The 23,909-nt window shown below is 42.6% G+C and overlaps 1 protein-coding gene across 1 annotated transcript in view; it reads right to left on the reverse strand.

The window, feature by feature from the left end:
* Positions 1-23,909, reverse strand: part of trdn (triadin) — a 72,086-nt gene that overhangs the window by 36,556 nt on the left and 11,621 nt on the right. The window contains exons 5-8 of the mRNA XM_062551331.1: positions 22,167-22,298; positions 17,055-17,084; positions 14,016-14,042; positions 7,219-7,320 (exon numbers count right to left, since the gene is read on the reverse strand). Coding sequence (XP_062407315.1) covers positions 7,219-7,320; positions 14,016-14,042; positions 17,055-17,084; positions 22,167-22,298 — 291 coding nt within the window. The remainder of the gene's footprint in view (positions 1-7,218; positions 7,321-14,015; positions 14,043-17,054; positions 17,085-22,166; positions 22,299-23,909) is intronic.

Genomic DNA, 23,909 nt, shown 5'->3' on the forward strand with positions numbered 1-23,909 from the left:
CAAAACAAACCTGAGGTGCTGCATTCTTAACCGAGTCACTGCTGTTAGCTGTTCATCTCAGTACAAAGACACTTGCTAAGGAGAGAAAATAGCCCCCAGTCTGTGGTATGATCAATGGGTGAAATGAACAATTAAGGCATAGCCTTTCAGGAGGTACAGTATATGCTTGCCGTCTACATCCATGATGTTTATCAATAAAAATATGACTCATGGGAACATAATGACGTTGACAAGAAATATGGTAGCACGGTAAGTTGGCAGCATGGTAAGTTTAAAGCCCAATTCACACCAAAGACTCCCGACGTGACAAAACTGAGTTGCAGCGGTGTGAATTAGAAGTTGCACGTAGTTGCAAGCCGTCGCAACTCGCAAGCCGTCGCAGAGCATTAAACATGTTGAGTCGCAGTCGCAAGGTTTTAGAACGTCGCGGCTCGTCTCGTCTCGTCGGGAATCTTTGGTCTGAACCCTACTTAAGGAACACACGTTAACCATCAATACATGGCTAATACATGTATATATTAGTGCTCAAACAGGTCTGACTGATACACATTAGTTATCCATTTATGGCTTACATGCATGTATTCCCTAAACTAAAGTGTTACCAAAAAACATCATCCCCAATGGACAGGGTCCTGTTACTGGTCCCTGTGCATGGAGGGCTATGGCATAATCTCTCTCTGAGGCAAAGACAGTCTGGGATTGACTCAGCCATGGCAACAAACTGAAACAGACATGGAGGGCTTCTGGCTGGTAACATCGGCGACGGTGACGGTGATAACGATGACGCAGGACATACTGTACAGTCAGAACAGCGTCCCTCCAAACTAAAGCCATCTGCTCTCTCCACCACTCAGATGTCATCTGACAGAGCACGATGACCGCCAACGCAACCAGGCCCATCCTCGACCCCCAAGATTTGTCATGCTACAATCACACTCCTCCGAAAGTGCAGTTAAAGGTGCACTATGAGATCCTGTTTGACGTTACTTCTGTTGACGTTCCACATAAACAGCAAACAAAACGAAGCAAGCTTGCCCCCGCGGGGGACTGGTCATGACGGCTGGCCATGGTTTGTTATGTTTTGGTGCACGGCCCCGTGCCCCTAGTGTTTGTTTTGAGGATCACAACCCCTGTGTTTTGAGATCGGCTTTTTTCACATCGTATTCAGGGGACAGACAGCAAGCTGATCAAGGGGAGAATCATTCAATTTGAGACAAAAATGAAATCTCGCTAAGATCATGCAGGATCTCATAGTGCACCTTTAAGGTGACGTCACCGAGGAGCTAAAGTTTGGAGTTTAACTGACTAGAGTGATAATGACGGTAATCTATGCAAGAGATGGTGCCAAAACGCAAACCACAAACCTCAACTCCACACATTATAATCAATGAATAAAAAATTAGGTGACTAATTAGGTAGCAAAGTAAGGAGGAAAACACAAGGGGTTTGTCAGGGCCATCAGTTGATACGTGTTTGGGTAATGTATGCAGAAAAGAAACAAAGAAACATGGAGCAGCATTTCATCATCCTATCATTTTGCATTAAATCTATTAATGCCATCGTCACCAAGGGGGCTTTCAAATTACTTTCTCCTCCTTGTAGAGTAACTTTTCAACAAAAAAAACCTACCCTGATATACAGTATATATATATATATATTTAGCCAGGGCCAAACATGCCTTATTCCGGCTGGTGTCACAGAGGGCAGAGCTTGAAAGCCAGAAAAGGGTTTTAATTTGTGCCCTTTTCTCTTCTTCTCCTGTCTGCAGTGAGAAAATCAGAGCCTGCAGTCTGCAGCCCACACACATCATCACTTTATCTTCACAAAAAGGCGCTCCGAGGTGCAGGACCTGCTAACCCCACCCTGGCTCACCCCCACCCACCCCACTCCACCCCCACCACCCCACTGCACCACACCCCACCACCACTTCGCTCCGCTCCAAAGCCTGCAATGCTCCGCTCACCAAACTCCAAATCACAGAACAGGAAGTTTTTCTCACTTTCTTACTTTCCTCATTATGAAGTCGCTGGCACTAGACTTTTCCTACATCAACCCATTTTTCTTAATTTTTATTAAATATTTTCAATGTCAAGGGTGGAGGGATGCGAGGGGGAGGGGGTTGGACGGGGTCCTGTGATCACAAATCCCTGGGTGGTCGGGGCAGACACCCCTTGTAGGGGATCCATCTGGGGCACCTTTGAGGGCTTTCGCTGTGAATCTCCCCTATCCCCCTGGGCCCACAGACGCTGGCCCTGAAAGCCACTGATAAACTCCGCTGGAGCGCCCGTCCCTGCCAGGGATTTTTCTTTTTTTTTTTGGAGGCGGGGGAGGGGGGAAGGATATCAAAAACATTGTTATAATACCGTCTCAGACTATTTGGGCTTTGTGCAATGCCTTGGACGTTTGCGGAGTCAGCAGAAAAAAGAATCTCACAGAAAAAAAGGTAGTGTTTGAAAAACACTTGCTTTAATGGATGCCAATATTTCACTAACATGGACAGTGCCGGGGATCCAGTTCAGGTAAAAAGCTTTCAACTCTGACACCTTGAGATACATACAGTATAGCAGCGCATACTGTACTGTGTTCGTGTACACAATTTCACACACCAGAAACATACAGATGATGCTCATCATTATAGACAAAGCATAAACGTTATGATGCCATTACAATTTACTCTTAACCACATTATTATCTCCTCAGACTGAAAAAAAATCAATTGATCTTTGTTGTTATACTGTAAAGTGCAGACAATATATTAAAAAGGGGACAAGTATTATAGGAAGGGACGTTCATTGGGGGGAGGGTGGGGGCGTTTGAATCAAGGTTCATTTTGGGTTATGGATAGAGATCCCCCAGGCTAACTAAGGGGGGATGCACATTGTGTTTCGTCCCTGTTCATCTGGATGCTTGCTGCCCATAATGGGCAATGAGTCATTTGAGAAATTGGCTGAGTGTAGTTGAATCATGGATGAGTGGCTGATCACGCATTCACACACAAACACAGAGAGAGAGAGAGAAAGAGAGACACACAGAGAGAGAGAGAGATGAATAATAACACTACATAAAACATCACCCTCCCTCTGTTGATCACAAACATAGATTACCTTCTCAGCAACAAGTGACAAATAGCCTACGTTTTTCTAAACATCCAATCCACATTTTATTATATTTTAGACTCGTCATAGAAGAATGTGTTAAGGCCTTTACTCCACGTGTAACTCAGTCATCTAAATCTCCTCTACGGCTCCCTCAGTCTAGTCCAGGCAGCTGGTGTTCATGTCCATCTCTGCAACATGCTTCAGACGCTACAAGCATCTCTCGATGTGTCTCTCCACCTGGATCTCCCTACTAATCTGTCTGAACCCACATTCTCTGGGGTCAACTGGACCATAGGCATCAGAAAGCTAGACACCACATTGTTCTCTAGTGGTCTATTAGGTGGAATATGTAAACGCAGCCTGCCATATTGCTAGGGACAAAACACATTACTGTCTATGGGCAAAACTTTCCTAGCCTGGCCCCCGCCGGACTATGTACTTCCGCCCATTTACATCTCTTTACTCTGTCTGGTATAGCTTGATTAAGCTTTGTTTACTCCGGCAAGAGCATCTCCATTCTCCGCCCAATCAGCGACCAGAGGGCGTTCCCAAGAACGATTACATTTAAGTTTCAAGCCTATCGTTATCGTTGTGTCCCCCGTGGTTATCATACGTCATTACCAAATGTTAGCGATTGAACTCCAATGAATTCAAACTTCAGACAAGCGTCCACAAACCAGGAAATAAACGCTTGCCAATGGAGCTAAGACAGACTCCCTGAGAAGATGAGAGTCTGGTCTCCAGGCTGACACTTTCCGCCAATCAGAGACACTTCTGATTTCCAGTCACAGTCACAAGCTTCTCCATTGGCCTCCAGTTATTGCTGCCCCCACCAAGAGGGCGGCGCTATTTACGTGCGCTCTGGAGTCCAAAGCAGTATCAAGCTTTCTAATACCTATGAACTGGGGTGCCTTTCATTTGGGCTTTTATACACCCTCCCTTCCTTCCTCGATCCTCGTCCTCACTGATCTAGATAAAGAATGATGGGGAGCGGCAACAATGGGATAGTCTATCCAGTCAGTGCTAGTTATAGATCAGTGGGAACGCCCCTCGAGGATCGAGCATCGAGGAGAGATGTTGAGAGGCACCTCTAGACTGCTGAGGAGGCTGTTCCCCTCTAGCCTCACTTCTGCTGTCTACATACTGTACTTCCGCTCAATTTCGTTAAGGCTTCAGTCCTCAGACACAGATGAGCAGAGGTTGTAGCTGAGAGAGATTGCATTGCACAGTCGGGCATGATCTTTGAACTTGCTACATCTCTGCCCCAGAAGCGGTAAGGAACCCCAATGATTTTAAACTTCAAACAAGTGTCCACCCACCAGGACGAAGCCGGTTGGCATGGCAATATATCTAGGCCAGACTCTTTGCCGAAGAGGAGCATATCAAAACAAAACGTAGTCTGTATGGTTCATGAGGCAAGTCCCCCGCATCTCCAAATAGAGGATCTCAGATTCACTTTGAGACCTGGATCTGTGTGAGTGTGAAGCGATAGACCATTCAGTGGCCTTTAATGGGGCTTGAGGCTCCCTATGGTGAAATGTAATTTCCATGTGTTGCACCATCCCCATTGCTCTGAGGTAGGTTTTAGATATGATTAGAGGAGATTTCTCTCTGCTCTCCCTCTCTTTCTCTGGCTGTCTCTCTGTTTCCCTCTCACACATATACAGTATGCGGAGTGAAAGTACGTCTTTTTTTTTTTAAAGCTCACGTCCACTTCCACTTGTTCACAGTGCGAGCTGAATGTTACGCTGGGTACAGCCTTGCCAGAAATGTCAAAACTTACTCTTTCCAGGAGACCCTGCCAGAGCTTTTATTTGTAGGCTTTGTACTGTACTGTACAAAAGTAATTTCATTCTAGATAAAGACTTCACATGCTCTGTGAATTGCACAGGTACATTATGGGCTTTTCAATCAACTGAATAATACTAGTGCGTACACCTGTATTTGTAGCTCACACCCACTTCCACTTGAATGCTAGTTCCCACCAGAAATGTCAAAACCTTGGACGCCATACAACTGAATTCAAAATTAGCCTTCATGGGCTTCCCAAATGGTTTATTACCAGCATATCTTTTACGGCTCAATAATATTTAGAATTCTGGAAATAGCATCCCAACGCTAGGCCTTTGCTACTCCATTCCCCACTGTGACCAGTAGTAGGTGTAATAGAGTTGAATATAACCTTATTTAGATATGTGAATTCTCTTAAAATTACGATATATGTTATTGCATTTCTTATTTTTATATTTTGTGAGAAAACAAAAGAAACTATACGATCACTAGGTGTAAGATGCCCGCTCTGTATGTTATTCTATTTTGCATGTGTTTACGTTAGTTGAACAGGCTATGCATTCTTGTGTCTGTATTCTAGCATACAGTAGGTAATGCTAGCCAGTCAGAACTTTAGTCTGCTGGAGATTTGGATTGCAGTCGCAGCTCATCTTATCTCAATGGATTTATTGTTTTATTTGTGAATGCAGAGGGCAATAAAAACACCAGAAGAATTCCCGTTTTTCGAGCCATTTATTCAATCATCACTGAGTGACGCCTGAAAAAGAAGGGTCGTTACATAGGCCCATAATTTAGCTTTGGCTCGAGCTTTCCAACAGCTTTGAGTCAAGCATAGGCCTACCACATTATCCATTAACCTCGCATTGATGTCTTCTTTTTTTGACGGCGTGTCTAAAATATAAGCTTAAGTTCTCAGTAGGTCCTAACATGCAGACGGCGACACATATAGCGGTAGGAGAAAAGGAGAGGCAGGAAAAAACGGTGTCTTTGATCATCATACATCAGCATAAAAAAGCCTGTCTCTTTCCTCGGATGTCTCCTGTAATTACGGCAAGTAACAGTCAACGAGTCTTCAGGTAGTCGCACCGTCAGACAGGTTGCATAGTTTATTCCTCCACGCGCATGGAGAATAATGTGGGAAACTAAATGAAAAGGAAAACCTGTGAAGCTGAATTAAGCTGTTTTGACAATGATTATGGAGCACGGTATAGCCTACTGTAACACAAAGACGCTCTCACGAAATGGCAAGCTGTTATGGAGAAAATGCGTTCTAATCGTCTTCTTGTGCATGTTAAATTGACACAGTAGGCCTACTGCCTGTTAACTCAACACAAATAAGCCTAGCTGTTTAGACAACGGCAATGGAGTCTTTGACCGTCAGGCGCTGAAGCGTTCCCGTGTGGGTACACCACTGGAGTCTGCTTCGCGCCTAACCACCCCGGCAGACATCACAGTAATGTAAGCCTACAAACAGGAAAGCGAGCGATGCTAACGCAGCCAGATCAAAGCAACAGCCCCAGGCCCTCTCTCGCTCCCACTCCACCCTCCCCTACTCTCTCCACCCAGTCCCTGCTTACCTTTTCGGGTCCTCTCCTGAGCCCAGATAGCAGCCACCCTTGCAGCAGCCACATCCACTTATTGAAAGAGTCATTAGTGAGTAGACTAAGCGATGCTATTACTGTCATAGGCCTACTGTAGGCATTTGCGCATGTTTTCAGTTTGTTATTACTGAGTTTATGAGGGGAGATTTGCTTGTTTACTCTTTCACTTTAAGGCCTATCATGCGCAAACTACGTAGCACACAACCTCAACGTTATCGTTCTCAGCCACTCCCACTATTAGCTGATCGGACAGGTAAAATTTTGGTCGGAGGAAACCCGTGAAGACCCAGAGGACATACTGAAGCAAGATGAAAAATGAGCGAAGTACGTAGGAGGGCGGAGACAGGCTAGTCTACAGCTTTTCCCTTTCTCCCTATTATGAAAATCACCTTGTCCATGGTTCCAGTCTCACCTCTGATAACAGCCTAGACTAGTAAATCAAGTTGTATCAAACCGTACTGTAAGGCCTTGATAATTTTGGCTGCATTTTTTATGTTGATGTAGGCCTACTACGTTCCTGACTTGAACTCTCATACTGGTACACCACCTCCAGAGAACAGATGACAGGAGTAGTTTGTGTAAATCTTTATGTCATAGTGTTGCCATGGTTTCAGTCCACAAGAATTTCTCTATTTTGCAGTCAGATGCTTGAAACACTCCTCTGTAGGAATCATCCCCTTATCCCCACTCTCCCACAGACACACTTTGTCTTTTGCTTTAAGTCTTACCTTCAGGTTTGGGCCTTTTCTCCTCTTTCGCCTTCTCTTTTTCGTCCAGTTCTTCTTTTTCCTTTTCTTTCTCCTTGAGAGCCTCCCTCAGTCTCTCTATCTCTGTGGACACCAATAAAAGCCCATTACATGGGTGACAAAAATCAATTATCCTGCTCTGTGACCTTTCAGTCCTACTGAAGGACTGTATGCGTTTGCCATCATTAAATTCCCACACCAGTCTGAGAGATTTAACCCAGGTTACAAGAACTTGCATCAGTTGAGGAGTCTGAGAATTTTCTTTTCTTTTTTTCTTTCTTTTTTTTATAGGCCTATGGAATATTCAGACAGGCCACGTTTGTGTGACAGTGTCAGCCCTCTCCTTTCAGTAGTTTGAGTGATGAGGTATAACTTGTTTAAGTCAGTTAACTGCCTAAAATACTTTTGTTTTTTTAGTAAAGCTTGATGAATTTCAACGCCATGTCTTCTCTCAAAGTAAATGGCATCAGACACAGGCGCTTTTGCCCCCGGACTCCTTGTCAGGTACACTTTGAAAGAAAGTAGAGCATACCTTTGAGAGCCTCTCTTCGCTCTTCTTAGTGTGCCGCAGAGCTATGTATCAGAATTGCATCACACACTATGACAGAACGGCTTTGTAGAACTCAGGATGTGCTGAAAGTCTATTTTATACATCATCAGAGGCTCAAAGAACACGCCACAACAAACACTGAGAGCTATAGCATCTTAGAATTTATTAGAATTTTAGAATTAGAATTTCTAGAATCAGAAATTCTTAGAGTTTTAATTCATGCACTTCTTTTATCGCCTCTGCCAAGGAGGTTATGTTGTCAGTGTGGTCTGTGTTCAATATTTATGAATGAAATAACATAGTTTAAATATGTTATATAACAGTTATATCTTAATTTATATATAGGTCACACTATTTAACTAATCTTAACATGTGTTATTATACCAATGCTACATACTATTTGCAGATTACATATAATGAAGTTTCCGTTTGTGGGAATATTTGTTTTTTACTGTAACGTATTAGAAAGGGGCATTCACAGAACCAGACTCAAAATGAAGTATTAAACAGCATTATGGTGTGTCAGATCATGTCAGTATATATTATTGTTACATCCAAATTAAATCCTTTATCAAGAAACAGCAGAAAATAATCAATAGTACCAGATACCCAACATTAACACATAAAGCAAAATGTGGTGACAGCAATATAAAATGTTAGCACTAGCATTATCGTAACAGCAACAATGTGAACTACTATTATTACCAATACTACAACAACAACTATTACTACTATTAGGCTACTAGAACTACAATCACCCTTACTAAAAGCTAATAGCATTAGTGTACTCTCTGCAGATGCTTAAAACTAGAAAGCAGGCATAAATGTATGCTTTTCAATCCAGCCATTTCAACACTGCTTTTGCCATTACAGTCTACAACTACAAAAGCAAAACACTATGATCCACTTCTACAAGTGGCTTACCTGACAAGGACACAAAATAGTTGGCCAGTATTCATCATTTCTCTCTGTGTGTGTGTGTGTGTGTGTGTGTGTGTGTGTGTGTCCTTGAGTGCCCTCTATGAGATCTAGAGGTTTGATGGCATTCTTGCCATCGATGCCCTCTGGCTGCCAGAGAGCCCGTGTGGCATCTGGTGTCTCCACCACTCTCAGCATGCAGAGGATTAAGATCACAAACTCACACGTGTGTGCCCACCCATGTGCCTGTCTCACGCCTTGCCAGTGGGGCAACTGGTTTTCATATCAGTTTTTCTCCCCCACTTTTATTTACATTAGCTACAGTACAAATGTTTAGCTATTCCAGTGTTCAACTAGAAGTCCACAAAAAGAATGTGTGTTCAACTAGGAATTAAATAACATAACAAGTGAGCCATATGTCAGATGCATATTATAGATGGTGTAAATGATGTGGGCGTGAATAAGTCATGATATGTTTTTAATTACGCCTAAATGCATTCTGTGCATCTATACCGAGGACACAGGCTAATGATCAATTCCCTGTAAAGTATTCTAATGTTTTAGCAAATCTGGGATAATTACAGGATGACTAAGTTGTATTATCCCAAAAAGAGTTTGACACTTTTATCTAATAAATATTATGTGCAATCTAAAGTACATAAAATGATCAAGCAAAATAGAGTATTAGAGCCAGCTTTCCCAAGAGAAATATCTTTTGGATTTAGTTGATCATTTATAAATGAGAACGTTTTTATGGCAAAACACCCTTGGAATCCTGGAATAAAACTTTAAGCTGTATAAATAGTCTATTACAGTAGACCTATTTGTTACTTGCCCCTGTGGAAAAGTAATACAATCATTCACATAATGAGTTTTATGTCAGAAGAAAGATGTTGCTATTTGCTATGAGAAGAATACAAACATAAGAACATAAACATGTATTTTTCTCTCTACCTGACTCCAGAGATGGCTGATCAGCAGCGTCCTCCAAATCCTTGGTCTCATCTTCTTCTACTGCAGTGGTTTCAAGAGCTAGTGCGATGTGATCGTCATCATCATCATCACCATCATCATCCTCGTCCTTGGTTTCCTCCTCTCTCTCCTCCTCCTCCTCCTCTTTCTCCTCAACCACCACAGTCTTTTCCTCAGTAATGTCAATGACTATTTCAGGTTCTTTTTCTTGGTCATCCTCAACTATGTTTAGATCCTCAACATTATCATCATCATCATCATCATCATCATCATCACCATCACCATCATCGACATCTGAAATGTCAGTAGCAACAGCTAAGTTGTCATTACCATTAACATTATCATCATCATCATCATCATCATCATCAGCATTATCAGTATCAGTATCAACATCAATATCAACATCAACTTCAATGGTTTCTTTAACCGTAACATCAACCTCACTGTCTGCTACGTCTTTATTGTCAGCGTCTGCATCACTGTCTAGAGCAAGGTCAAGGTCGAGTTCAAGGTCAGAGTCACCTGTCTCATCAGCTGTGTCATTGTCAGAGTCATCTTCTGTCTCTTCTGTTGTCAGATCTGCACTGTCACTAATAATAGTATCATCATCATCATTATCATCATCATCATCACTACCACCATCCTCAGTGGTGACTACTACCTCCACTATAGATTCTATGGTCTCTATGGTGTCAGTTGCTTCTTCTGTGGCGTCAGTTTTGCCATCTTGGTCAACGATCTCATCACCAAGATTCAAAGGTTCTTCACCAGCGTCAGCAGCAACTTCCTCACTCTTATCTAGCTCGATGATGTCAGTTGTGTCATCATCATTATCATCTCCATCTTTTATTTGGTCATCCTTTTGGTCATCATCGATAGTAATGTCATCATCTGTGTCATCAACTACTGCACTAGTGGTAGCTGAAGCTACATCATCAGTCAGTTTATCGTCATCATCATCATCGTCATCGTCATCATCATCATCTTTCGCGTCATCTGAATCATCTTTGATGTCAATAGATTCAGTACCTTTTATGATATCATCATCATCATCATCATCATCTTTGCTGTCATCAGCTGCAGGTGTTTCAACTATTTCATCTGCTTCATTCTTATCATCATCATCAACATCTGCAGCTGCTGCAGCTGCATTTATGTCATCTGAATCATCTTTGATCTCAGTTTCTTCACCTGGGCTTTCAGCAACACCATCATCATCATCATCTGCAGGTGCAGCATCAGCACCACCATCCACTACAGGTGATTCAGATATATCATCATCATCATCTGTGCTTTCATCAGCTACAGAAATCTCAATTGCTGAATCAGCTTCTCCATCATCACCATCATCATCATCATCACCACCATCAGCTGCATCAATTGCAGGAGATTCTGCAGCTGTATCTTTTTCAACCTCATCATCATCATCATCATCATCATCATCTTTGGCATCATCAGCTGCCGGTTCTTCTGCATCAGCTTCAGCTATATCATCCTCATCCTCATCTTCCTCAGCAACTGCAGGAGCTTCCTCCTCTTGGTCTTCTTCGTCACCATCATCATCGTCATCTTCAGCAGCAGCCGTCTCTTCCTCTTTTACCTCGACGGCTTCAGCCTCATCGTCATCATCGTCATCATCATCATCCTCGTCGTCATCGTCCGCGGCAGGCTCTGCAGCAGCCGCTTTCCCGGCTAGGAGGGCGACGGCATCTGCGGCAGCGTTAGCGGCCTGGACGGCGGCGGCAGCAGCGTTAACGGCGGCGGCGGCAGCAGCATCAGCAGCGGCGAGGGCGGCGGCGGCGGCAGCGGCAGCATCGGTTGCCACGGCAGCAGCGGCAGCAGCAGGCTCCGCCTCTTTGGCGGGTTCGCTTGCTTCTTCAGGGGCTTCTTCTGCCTCCTCCTTGGGTTCCTCTTCCTCAGCTTCACCCTCCTCTTCCTCCTCCTCTGCCTCTGTTCCTGCTTCTTCATCATCATCATCATCATCGTCTTCCTCCTCAGCTGCCGCCTCTGCTGACGTTTCCGCTCCATCCTCTGCTGCAGCTGCCTCTTCCTCTTCATCCTCACCCTCTTCATCCTCACCCTCTGCCAAAGCATCAGCAGCAGCCACCTCCTCCTCATCATCTTCCTCATCCTCTTCTGCTGCAGCCTCTGCTTCTCCTTCCTCCTCCTCCACCACCTCTTCTGCTGCTGCCCCCTCCTCTTCCTCATCATCATCTTCCTCTTCCTCCGCTGCCTCAACCTCTTCCTCCTCTTCCTCTTCCTCTTCTTCATCTTCTTCACCATCATCGTCTTCTCCTTCTTCCTCATCATCTTCATCCTCCTCCTCCTCATCGTCCTCCTCCCCCTCTTCATCGTCATCGTCATCAAGATCTTCAACGTCGTCATCTTCATCATCGTCACCGTCATCATCCTCACTCAGAGGTTCTGTAACTGGATTATAAGACTGTTTATCTCACAGAAACGTGCGCAAGACTGACAGGTTCAGTGAAAGACAGAGCAAGACAGTCAAGATCAAGTCAACTCGCAAGAACGGATGACGTCAAGAGATTTCCATACAATCCAGTGCAAGGTTGCCATGCCATCAGTTATGTCATAGGAGACATCTTCATTCTTATCATCATTATTATTATTATTATCATTACCACCATTCATGTTATTTAATATTTCAACTTTCATCAATCATGGTTAAAAGTCATGATTATACCAAGACTGCCATTATGGGTGGTGCTTGTGTTTTTTGGCCATTGAATGTGTGTATGTGTATTAGACCAAAAATGTTGTTTACTAAAAGTCAAAAACATGATCTCATGTTTTTCACAACAAAATTTGATTTAATGTGTGTCTCCACATTCAGTGTTAGTGTGAGCATGTCATTAATTCAGATTCATCTGCCGTATTACTATAATCAATGCTAAGTTATGCAGTGCAAAAATGACAGAGGGTTTACTGCCAGCATAATTATACTCACTTTTTTGTTTATGTGTGTGTGTGTGTGTGTGTGTGTGTGTGTGTGTGTGTGTGTGTGTGTGTATGTGTGTGTGTGTGTGTGTGTTTACCTGTGTATGCGCTTGTGAGTGTGTGTGTGTGTGTGTGTGTGTGTGTTTTGAGTGTGCATGTGTATGTGTGGGTGTGTGTGCTTGGTAGATAGAGGTGGATGTGTTTCTGAACGGCTTTGATGAATGTATTTGCAGAGATTTGGCAACACTTGGTATAAACATCTTGATGCCATTTCGTGTGGGGACGAAAGAGAGAGAAAAAAAATGTGTAAAATATGAATGTTGCCTCACATTCTCAACAAATCCCAGGTCCACACAAAACTGATATGATGCAGATGAGTTGGAGTGTGGAACAATGCAGAGATGAGTTAGAGAGTTTCCATGATCCACAAATCAGTCAGTTACTGATGAAACATCATTACCATTGAGGTAAGAAACTTGCAGTCGTGCCTTGGACATCTTGTTTAATGATTTTATATGGGAATGATTCATGCTTAACAGGTGATTAACAGTTGTTGCAAAACGGAGCAACTAAGATGTGCAACAGAAAGACAACGGGTATGGAGGGCGGGCATATCAACTCAAACCGATCACATTAATCAACGCAAGAAAACCAGGAAGACGACTCCAAATTAGACCAAATCAAACCAAACATAAATTTACAGTTGTCGTATATTATTTGCTAAATTGAGCAACCAAGGTGCGCAACATGAAGACGATGAGACGAGCATGTCAAGCTAAACCGTTCAAATCAATCAACGCAAGAAGAACCATTAAGACCATTCAAAATTAGGAGGGGGAAAAAAATCAAAACCAACCAAACCAACCAAACATAAAATTATTTCTGGCAGATTTTTAATGACGGTTAATGTGTGTGTTGTCCATCATCTGATTATATTTGAGAGAGTGATTACCAAGTCTTAGGGAAAATGGTGCTACTGATTATGAGCAATGCATAAATTTAATGTCCTGGCAAATCCAGCGTGGACAATTAATTTGCACTAAAAATCGGGAAATAGCATTTGTCTCCATGACAGGCAAGAACATGTCTTACGTATGAGAAAAGAGCTGTTGCAGAGAACAAGGCCCCTAACACAAAGATTGGTGTGTTTTTCTTGTTTTATTATTATTATCTAAATATATGTCCATATAACTGAGGTTGCCAGATCATTCAAAGGTAAATTGATGATGCATAATTCTACTGAAATGCCAGTGGTTAGTGGGGAAAAAAATAAGATCAAGAAATTGTGCAAAAATGTTAACAAGCATAACAGTATGTGTGTGTGTGTGTGACGCATTCTTAATGCTTAATGCTCAAAGCTGCATCAAAGGAAAAGACTAACCTTTTTTTCGTGGTGGGAGAAATTCCCCTGGAACAAAAACAAGATGTTGAATAGCAGGAAAGTGTGCAGTGTAACTCAGAGAGGGTTGTGAAGAGATAACTTCCAACAAAAAAAAGAAAATAAACATTCAGCCATCCAGCATAACATACACTGCGTTAGTTTTTAAGAAAGCACGCTTAAACACAGCCATAACGTACTGCCATAGCGCTTGAGAATAGTGTGTCAGTGTGCGTGTGTGTGTGTGTGTTTGTTTTCTTTTCCGATAACACTGATGTTGTCAGAAGAAAGAAGAAAGAATGAAGATATACAGTGTACCTTTAGCTCTCTTCTCCTCTTCATCATCGTCTTCCTCAAACCATTCTCTAGCTTTTGGTTTGATTGCTTGATGAAGAATTAGACAAAGTTTAGGTTCTCACTAGCTCATAGGTCATTTGAACCATATAGAATTGTTCTGATTATAGTCTTTAGCAATTTAATTAGCAAAAAAGAAGATACGATTTGGAAGACAATTTTTCGAAACTGTTAACTGATGGACAAAATTTGTTTTATTTTTTCTCATTTACAGTGATAGTACCTTGTCTACAGTGATTATCCAATCAACACATTTAAGGGGGAAAGACTCGGAAAATACTTCCTATTCTGCCTTTTAATGAAAAAAAATGGCATAACAGGATTATATAATTGCCATTTTCCTACAATCCGTCCTGCTGGACTAGAGCTCTCACTCAATCATACAGCAGGATTCCCCTGTAGTGAATGGCAAAGAACGCAACCACAAGAGTGTGCAATCAGCTTGATGGCGGTCTGTTGTACAGATATGGTATTTTCTCATTAGGCTCCCACAGACTCGGCTCTTGGATGTAGGGGTACGGAGATTGGTATTAAAAACAGGGTCAGTGGGATAATTTGTGAGTGGTGGAGTCAGTGGCACACAATGGGGAGGTTTTTTTTTTTTTTTTTTTAATGTTATCAGTGCCTATTCACACTTATGGATAGAATGGACCTTTTTTTTCCCAGCAACATGGTATATTTTTCTAGATTAAACCACAGCGGGCATATTTGATTTAAACCTCAAGTCTGACATAACCGTGATGGATTATTCATTCTGGCATTACTCTTCACAGCGGTTGGTGCATGTGCCATTAGTGTTGTATTACCATGTGGTGTTACCATTTATAGCCCTCATAATTGTAAATGCACCTAACAAAACGTGTTGTGTAGTTGTTAACATTAACTATTTCGAGAATTGTTGTTGAATAACTTATAACAGTACCATGTTGCTATCATATCTCTGGACGTGGGCTGTGATGGCAGGATATTACATGATCGTGTTAGTCTTATGTTTGTTACAGAATTCAGGTGAAGCATTAATTGAACAACTGCTCTTGATAATCTTCTTCTTGAGTCAAGTCCAATATACTCCATTATACATCATACAGTTGCTACTAATTCCTTGTGGTTGCTGCAGTCTATCACATATTTCAAAGGCAACTGTTTGCTGCTGATCCTCTGCATGTGCTTTTGTACATCTCTGCCATCTCTGAGGACAGCAGATGTCTCCATTCAGTGAGCTTCTATTGCACATCAAATGCATGCTCTCGCCTACTTTGTGTTTGGTCTTTTTCCTTTCAGATTAAATCAGCTAGGCAGGCAGGTGCGTTTTGGGAAGGGGGCTAAAATGGGGAGGTGTGTGTGTGTGTGTGTGTGTGGGTGGGTGGGGGGGGGGGTGTCTCAACATCTCATCTTTGATCTCTCCCTCTGAAGAGGAACTGAAGGGTTGACCACTTTGTGCCCTGCTCGTAATGTTTTATGAATCAGAGTTGGAGAGTTCAAGCGCGTTAGTCAGACTGGCTCAGCACCCTTAAGTTGGATATAAAGCATCTGATCTGATCGTCGTTCTGAGGTTCCTAGCAGCGGACAGTTTCTTATACGCTGGCCGTGCCAGAGAGCAGTGTTATGGTCAGATGACGTTTACTGTGAGTCAGTGTTGATGAAGGTGTTGCTGTCTGGCATGCTGGAGTTGCAAAAATGCTTTTCTGGTGACATGCAGAGCAAAGACATTCCTTGTGTTAGGTTGCTAGCCTGACAGCTTCTGCCAGAGACATATTCTGAGGCATTGGTTATATGAATTGATCTAGGGAAAGCAAAGATGCAAACAAAGATGCAAATTCACACCTCTGTTTTAGACTCCTTACATTCATTAAAAAGATAATTGATTGAATTGAATTGACTAAGAAAATTGCTATTTGTATTCCAAGATCATCTCTGTTCTCTCCAGAGTTCAGTAATGATTGACTGGAAATGCATCATTAGGGGTTTACCTTAGTTGTAGGATAAGAAGGAATTGTTCAACGGGAAAAAAGGTTAGTATAGGAGAAAGGCAGCAGGGTGAATGTCATAACATTGCCAAAACCATGCAGGTGCATTTGGTTCCTTCAGTTCCAGGTTGAACACAGGAACTTGTCCATTACTGTAACTAGGGTAAACTTCTCCAGCTGTGCACTGAATTACGCTGGGGTGAAATACATTTAAGCTTTACACTAAATCCTCTGGAGAGATGGTTCACTGTGAATGTTTGCACCCTATACACTCTTAGAAAGGTAGGGTTGTTAGAATCTAGTAGGGTCGTGTTACAGTATACTCGGGAGAACCAGGTTCTACTCGGGATTCTACTTTGGTCATCCTTAAATGTTCAAACATGTGCCCGATGTGCCTTGAAGAATTCTACCGAGAACATCAAAGGCTCTGAAGGAGCCCTGAGCCCCAGCTGTTTCTCCGAGCACTAGTGCACTGTACTCTGACACACGGTCTAGTGCTGTCTTCTGATTTATTTTTATACTTTTTTTTTTTGAGTATTTTTTTTTTTGTCACATAAAAGAATCAAGGTGTACTATGTTATTTTATGCTCCCAGAGATTTCAAAGGGTTCATGATGACTTACACTTGAAGAAATGGGGAGTGTTGGCTGTTAATGCCATAGTGTCTTAGAGGGATTGGAAAATATTTTTTAAAAATAGCTGATAAAAATGGAAGGACAAACCTTTTTTTCTCACAGTATGAGGCATGGCACCTAAATTATGGGAGAGAGAGAGAGAGAGAGTAAGAGAGAGAGAGAGAGAAGGAAGGAAACAATGAGTAAGAACGTACCCCACAAAGTAGATCTCATGAAACATTGATGACAGAATAAATTATACATGTAGAACAGAGACAGAGAGAAAGAGAGAAAAGAAAGAGTGGGACAGAGAAGCAGAAGCAGAAAGAGAGGAGGAGAGAGATACAGGGAGAAACAGAAGCAGAAAGAGAGGAAGAGAGGAGAGAAAAAACAGGGATAAAGAGAGGATAGAGAAAAAGAGAGAAAGTCTCCTTCTCTTGTAAACAACTCAAAGTTTACAGGGCATGGTCTTTCCCAAACTCTTCACACATTGAACTCCATGTTAAAGCAAAAAAACAACAACAACAATTCATTAGAAAGACTCCCATTCTGCATATAATTTTTTCTATGCCACCTGTGGAAGCAGAAATAGCCGTAAATCTTTGAAATGCCGCGGAGCACTCTCTTGTCAGTCCACAAACCAGGTTTATATGTGCTCACAGGATTTAGGGACATGGATTCATCAAATTTCTTGTCAACAGAATGGTGTAATTTAGCGAGCCAATATTTCATCCAGTGAAAAAAAAAGAGGGAATTTAAATTGGTGTGTGCCCAAATTGAAAATAGAGTGTGGATGCGTGTGAGCGGTGGGGGGAGGGAACTTAGAGATGACTCAGTCAAAGCACAGTGTTGATCCTATCTTATCAAAGGAGATTTGCCTTAAGCACCACATCCAAATTCTGTTGCGACAAATGTATTTTAGCACCGATTTGGGTGAGGATGAGAGCGGCACTATATATTGTTCTGTGTGTATGTGACAAAATCTGCGAGTACGGTTGCTCCTATGCGATTGTGTAGCCTGTATGTTTAGAAATATATTATCCTTGTGTTGTAAGCATGTGCATGTGTGGTAAATAAGTATTACTGCACTTTATTTACATACACCTGACACCCCCTTCTCTCTCTCTCTCTCCTCTCCTCCTCCTCGGTGTGTTTGTGTGTCAGTGTGCTTAACGCTTATCAGTGTGTAATTTATAGTTGTATGAAAGTGTATATGGACATGGTGTGTGTGTGTGTGTGTGTGTGTGTGTTCCCTGCACATGATTTATGAGGAATGTTTGTGTGTGTGAGTGGATCGAGTGGATGCCTGTAACTTGACACACAGCCAATGCGTATGGCTCTCCACAGACAAAGAGAAGACAAGGGGGGAGTACGTACTCGGACACCCTCATTCACATGTGTGTGTGTGTGTGTGTGTGTGTGTGTGTGTGTGTGTGTGTGTGTGTGTGTCTCACATGAACCTGCTTAGATCCTCAAGTTAGAGCCCTCATGTTAATTAAGAGTGATATTTAGACTGATATATTGAGACCATGGCAACATGATTGATGGCAGCCTTGACATGTCTCGGTAGGATTTTGCATGTATTTCAGATCCATTCATTGTGTTTTTCTCTCTCTCTCTCTATCTCTCTGTCTCTCTACCTCTCTCTCTCCCTTTCTCTCTCTCTCTTTCTCTCTCTCCCTCTCTTTCTACCCCATTGGACTCTGTCAGAGTGACTCATTTTCCTCCTGCACCACCTCGCTGCTTTTTTATCTTCCTCTCCTCCTCACCTGTTCACTTGATCTGTCTTTATTACAGCGTTGTCTGTCTCTCTTAGTATAATGTCTGTCTCTCAGTCTCAGTCTGTGGCTCGGTCTATCTGCTTGTGTCGTTAACTGTCTGTCTGCGCATGGTCTCTATGAAATGTGCATCCGAGGTGCTCTTGTCACCTTAATTGGATTTTTTTTTAAGCATAACCGATCATCATACTTCATAAAGAAGAACAAAAACCACTGATATGTTAGCATGTCTGTGTACTGTATGTGTATGGGTTTGTAGTCAGGAGCAGCCTTGTTTCACTTCACATTTTAACCCAGAACTGAGCATGTCAAGGTCATCGTGCCATCTGCATAAGCTGGGGATCGCTTAAACTCATTAAGTAGGTATTGGGAATAATTAGGTCTGCCTTTAGGAAATGTTCTTGATGGTGATCACAGTGATGCTTTATGGCAGTTGAAAGCCATGGGTCCTTTAAATGGGCTTCTCTGTAAGACTATGTCAATTCCCAGCATTTAAAATGATATCGTGCCATATATCAACACGACATTTTGGCATTGTCTGCTAATAAGTGCAGGAACACCGTAAATTATTTTTTTGGCTTGTATTGGCTGCTTAATAATCTTAATAAAGTTCTGTGCCATGGAAAATATGGACTGAATTCAAAGTCATTTAATCTATATTTATTACAGCCATTTGGCTTGAGATACTTGGTTAGTGGCCAGGATAAATTAACTCATGTATGATGTTATGTTGTTTATCTGTTTAACACACAAACACAACTCACATACATGCTCTTATGAATGCCATCAATAAAATCTTAACATGTACAGTAGCATTCATACAAACACACACACACACACACACACACACACACACACACACACACACACACACACACACACACACACACACACACACTCAATCTCTCTCCTGCATTCTCATTCTATCTATCTCTCTCTCTCTCTCTCTCTCCCTTGAATGGCACATTCTACTCAAGTGTGAGACCTGTGATACCAATACACCCTGAAGTCCCTTTCATCTGTGTTCGGCTGGTGCTACCTTGACCTTATATCTCGGAGTAGTCCTCTCCCCAGCTCTAATGGCATCAGTAGCCTAGATAGTCCTTTTAAAAGCATGCATGCCTCCTTTAACAAGGCACACAACAAACAGTTAACCACCTTGGGGGAGCTTTTAACGAGATAACAATTAGAAGGCAGAGAGGGAGTACTGATACACTGATAATTTCCCCTGGCTCGCTTTTTCAAGAGAGAAAGAGAGAGAGAGTCATCATCTGTGTCTGAGGCAACATTTTTTAAAAAGTCAACAAGGTAAGACTTAAAATAAAAATACCCTCTTCGGGCTTTGAGTGTTTTTCTTTGCGCTACTTTATGCCATGACAGATTTTTTCAGAATATTTCTCTAAAAGTTTTGGCCTCTTTACTGACCTAATACTGTACCTGCAGCTGTAATGACCTCATTTGGAATATTATATATAAGCCTCTTTTGAAGCTTCTGTCTGTTTCCGTGCAGGTGTTGCTTTAATTCACCGCAGCTCTCCTCTCAGAGCATTCTTGCAGGTGGTGCTTGCAACTATGTTGCTCTCCGTCTGTCTCTGTAATGTGTTGCTTTGGAACTTTGTAGCCCTACATTCCCATTCCTCTGTCTCTGTTTTGTGTTGCTTTGGAACTTTGTAGCCCTACATTTTTATTCATCTGTCTCTGTAATGTGTTGCTTTGAAACTTTGTCCTACGGTGCTATTCGTCTGTTTGTAACTTTCATAACCTACATAATATTATCTCTGTCTTAAACCCTCTTTTACAATTAATTTTTTTGGAATGTGCTCCTTTTACAGTAGTTGTGTGACTTGTATTGGTTAACATGTGTGTCATAACAGTGGTTTTATTGCGGTGAGCGTGCATGGTAGTGAGCGCCACTCTGAGCATGTGCAGAGCAATAACTGAGGGACTGATGAGAAAGATGGTGCATTGATTTTTTCCGGCTTGACTTTTATTGGCATTGATTCGTCATACAGTCGTCACAAACACTTGTCAAGAGTGTTAGGCATCACACGTGCAGATACAGAGCCTCCATTCCATCCCATCTCAAAGGTCTTCAGCGATCAAAGCTGTGAAAACAGTATCCCTTTTAATGTATGTTTTATGTATGTATGTCTTTACTCATTTATGTATGTATGTATGTATGTATGTATGTATGTATTTACTGTATGCATGTATGTGTTATGTACTGTATGTTCCAGTGTGTGATTTGCTGTAAACAGTCACCTTGACACCCTACTTATAGAATGCTGCGACAAAAAGCTCACACGCCCTCGAGATGTTCTGTCAATGTGTCTGTAAATGCTGTGTTTTAATTGAGCTATTTCCTGCCGCGGGTCAGGCTTAGAAATAAGACCCGCAACCTCGAGTTGTCATGGATTGTCAGGGAGCTTCTTGCCAAGGGACAGAGATCAGCTGTGCAGGACGCTAAATTCACCCCAGCGCTCACCCTGGGAAGGGGGAGGGGGGGTCAGGGAGAATGCTGATCTGATTTCAGTGTGCAAGCAGTGTCATGTGTTTCTAAGCTCTCTCAGTGAAAATGAATGTCACAGTCTCCGGTCGAATGACGTGTGGTTTTTTATTGGTGTAAATTCACTTTTCCCAGATGAAAACATTTTTTTTATGTGGCTTTATGTTCCCACAATAAAAATGTCATAGTCATGTATTGCCACTGTTGATAAACAAGTGACATTATGCAGATGTTCAAACAGATCTATTTCAAACAAAACCAGAAACAAAATATAGAAGTGATTTTGTTCAACATCATCTGTGTGTTTTATACGTTCCTTAAAGTGAAGACTGTGACATTGATTTTTTTTTTCTCTCTCTTTTTTCATGAATATAGACTTACTGTGTGAGTTATTGAATTGCCCACACAGCCAGGCAGGAATAACTGCATCTGTCAAGGCCAGGTCACTAGCAGTGTTTCACTAGAAACTTCCATTTGAAATGAGTGCCTGAACTCAGCTTAGTGATGGGCAATAAAACTGGCCATGAATGCCCTTACTGAATCACAATCAAAATCTGTTCCGATTTTTTTTAAGAAACTACATTATTTTGTGGCTTCTTCGGAAAAAAAAGGGTCGTTTTCTTATACAGAACAGATGTAGTTGTGCTGTATGAACTGTTTTATGTCACATTGTGCTTTGGCTGTTCATCTCAAGAGACTTGAGGGATCTGAGGGCGATGATGTTTAATTTTATACGTTTGTCCTTGGGCAGCGGAAAGCAAGTGAAGAAAATGTGAATGTCGATTAGTGCAGGTGACGGCGTGAAATCAAACCTTGTGAGCATGGAGGGGTGAGTTGGTGATGTTTCAGCACTTCAAAGTGTCACACCTTATAACCTACAGTAACGCGGATCATTATTCACGGCACAAATTAACACTCTCGCTGACGAGTATATACCTTCATCCTCATCCTCCGGGGCGAAGAGGCTCGACACGACGCCGAGAAACGTGTTCATCCAGTCGCTGGACTCCTCCATCGCCTCGTTCATTACCTTCACCGGGTCGGCGGCCGTGATGTCCGGGATGCCCCCTATAGGTTCACCACGGGGAAAGGCCGACATAAGCAAGTACCTCGCATGCACACCAATAGCCTTCATTTGCACAACTCTTCCTTCTCAACAGCCAGTGCATGTGCCAGAGTGTTTAATCGCCCCCTCCCCCAAAACAGTCTGGCAATCACAGAATGGGTATTTACTCTCAATCCAATCCAGGCTTAAAATACTGTAAACCCAATTCAAAATAGCACAAAAGACACTGGCTTTGCTGAACTGGAGCTGTGCACTGGGGCTAAGACAGGGCCAGGGTTGTCCGATCAGATTCAGGAAGTGCCAAGGCGACTACAGGCTTTCGTTCCGCCACCGGTCAGGGGGACCGGTAATTTGACCAGCTGTTGCAGAGCCATGTTGGATCTGTTGAATCGGGCAGTCCAGCTGTAGGTCAGTGACGCTGAAAGCCTGAAGTCGCCGTGGCAGGTCCATGGATCAGGTCAGAGTCCGTCCACTCTAAATGGTCAACACATACGTACTGGGGCACTCTGCCTACAAGACACTAGCTAGTCACAGACCCAAGATACTCAACTCAACAGATGGGAGCAAGTCATACAGCACTACAATACCACAGGTAATCTCAAACTCACTGAAAAACACAGTCAAATCAGTTTCAGAACATCACAGGGATCACAGATTTGACACAGAGGAATCAAAAATGTACCAAACCATACAACGCTCGAATATTCACGGATAGTCAAGGCATGAGAAAACAAACTGGATGGATATGACAGGTCTACGACCAGAACAACACAAACACAACTGGACAACAGTCACAATCAAATGTGGACACCAAGACATTGGAGATGGAGTGTGCAAAATAGTGTGTTGGATGACTTGTTTATAAAATCCTTTATTCAAGTGTGTGTGTGTGTGTGTGTGTGTGAGTGTGAGTAAGTGCAAGCGCGTGTGATGTGTGAGCATGCATACAGTATGTGTGTGGTGTGTAGGTGTGTGTGTGTGTGTGTGTGTGTGTGTATGTGTGTGGTGTGTATGTATGTATGTATGTGTGTGTGTGGTGTGTGTGTGTGTATGGTGTGCACATTCCTTTATTGATACGATCATTGGTCAGTAAGATGAATATGTGTGTGTTATCCACATCTCCTCTCTCGGGAGTGGCCAGATTGGGAGAGATGAGAGAGGTGATGCTGGACGGGAGCGTTTGGACATACTACTGGGTCAGTCTCTCTGCCCGCAGTCGGCCGGCCGGCCTGCCGGTCAGCCTGCATAAATGGCACAACCACGCTCCTCTGGGCTTGTTTACCCGCGGCCCAGCCAATGCCGAGGTGGTTGAGTCAGAGCATGCAACAAGCAACCGACCACACACATACACAAACACTCCAATTATGCAGCGCACGGCTCCCCATCACTGGCCTTGTTAGTGGAAATGACTCCGGAATGCAAATGATGAGAGAATCATAGCCTAGTTCGTGACCAGACATGAAAGGTGTTACTGGGTACGGACGATATTTCTGGCATTCGTTATACATGTGCGGAAGTGAGTAATAAAGACAGCGATGTTAAGATGCGAAATTACATGTAGAATGAGTAGAATGAGTAAATTGGTTGAGTGACAACAGATACAAAAAAAACTG

This window comes from Sardina pilchardus, chromosome 12, assembly GCF_963854185.1.
Source record: "Sardina pilchardus chromosome 12, fSarPil1.1, whole genome shotgun sequence".
Classification (NCBI taxonomy): Eukaryota; Metazoa; Chordata; class Actinopteri; order Clupeiformes; family Clupeidae; genus Sardina; species Sardina pilchardus.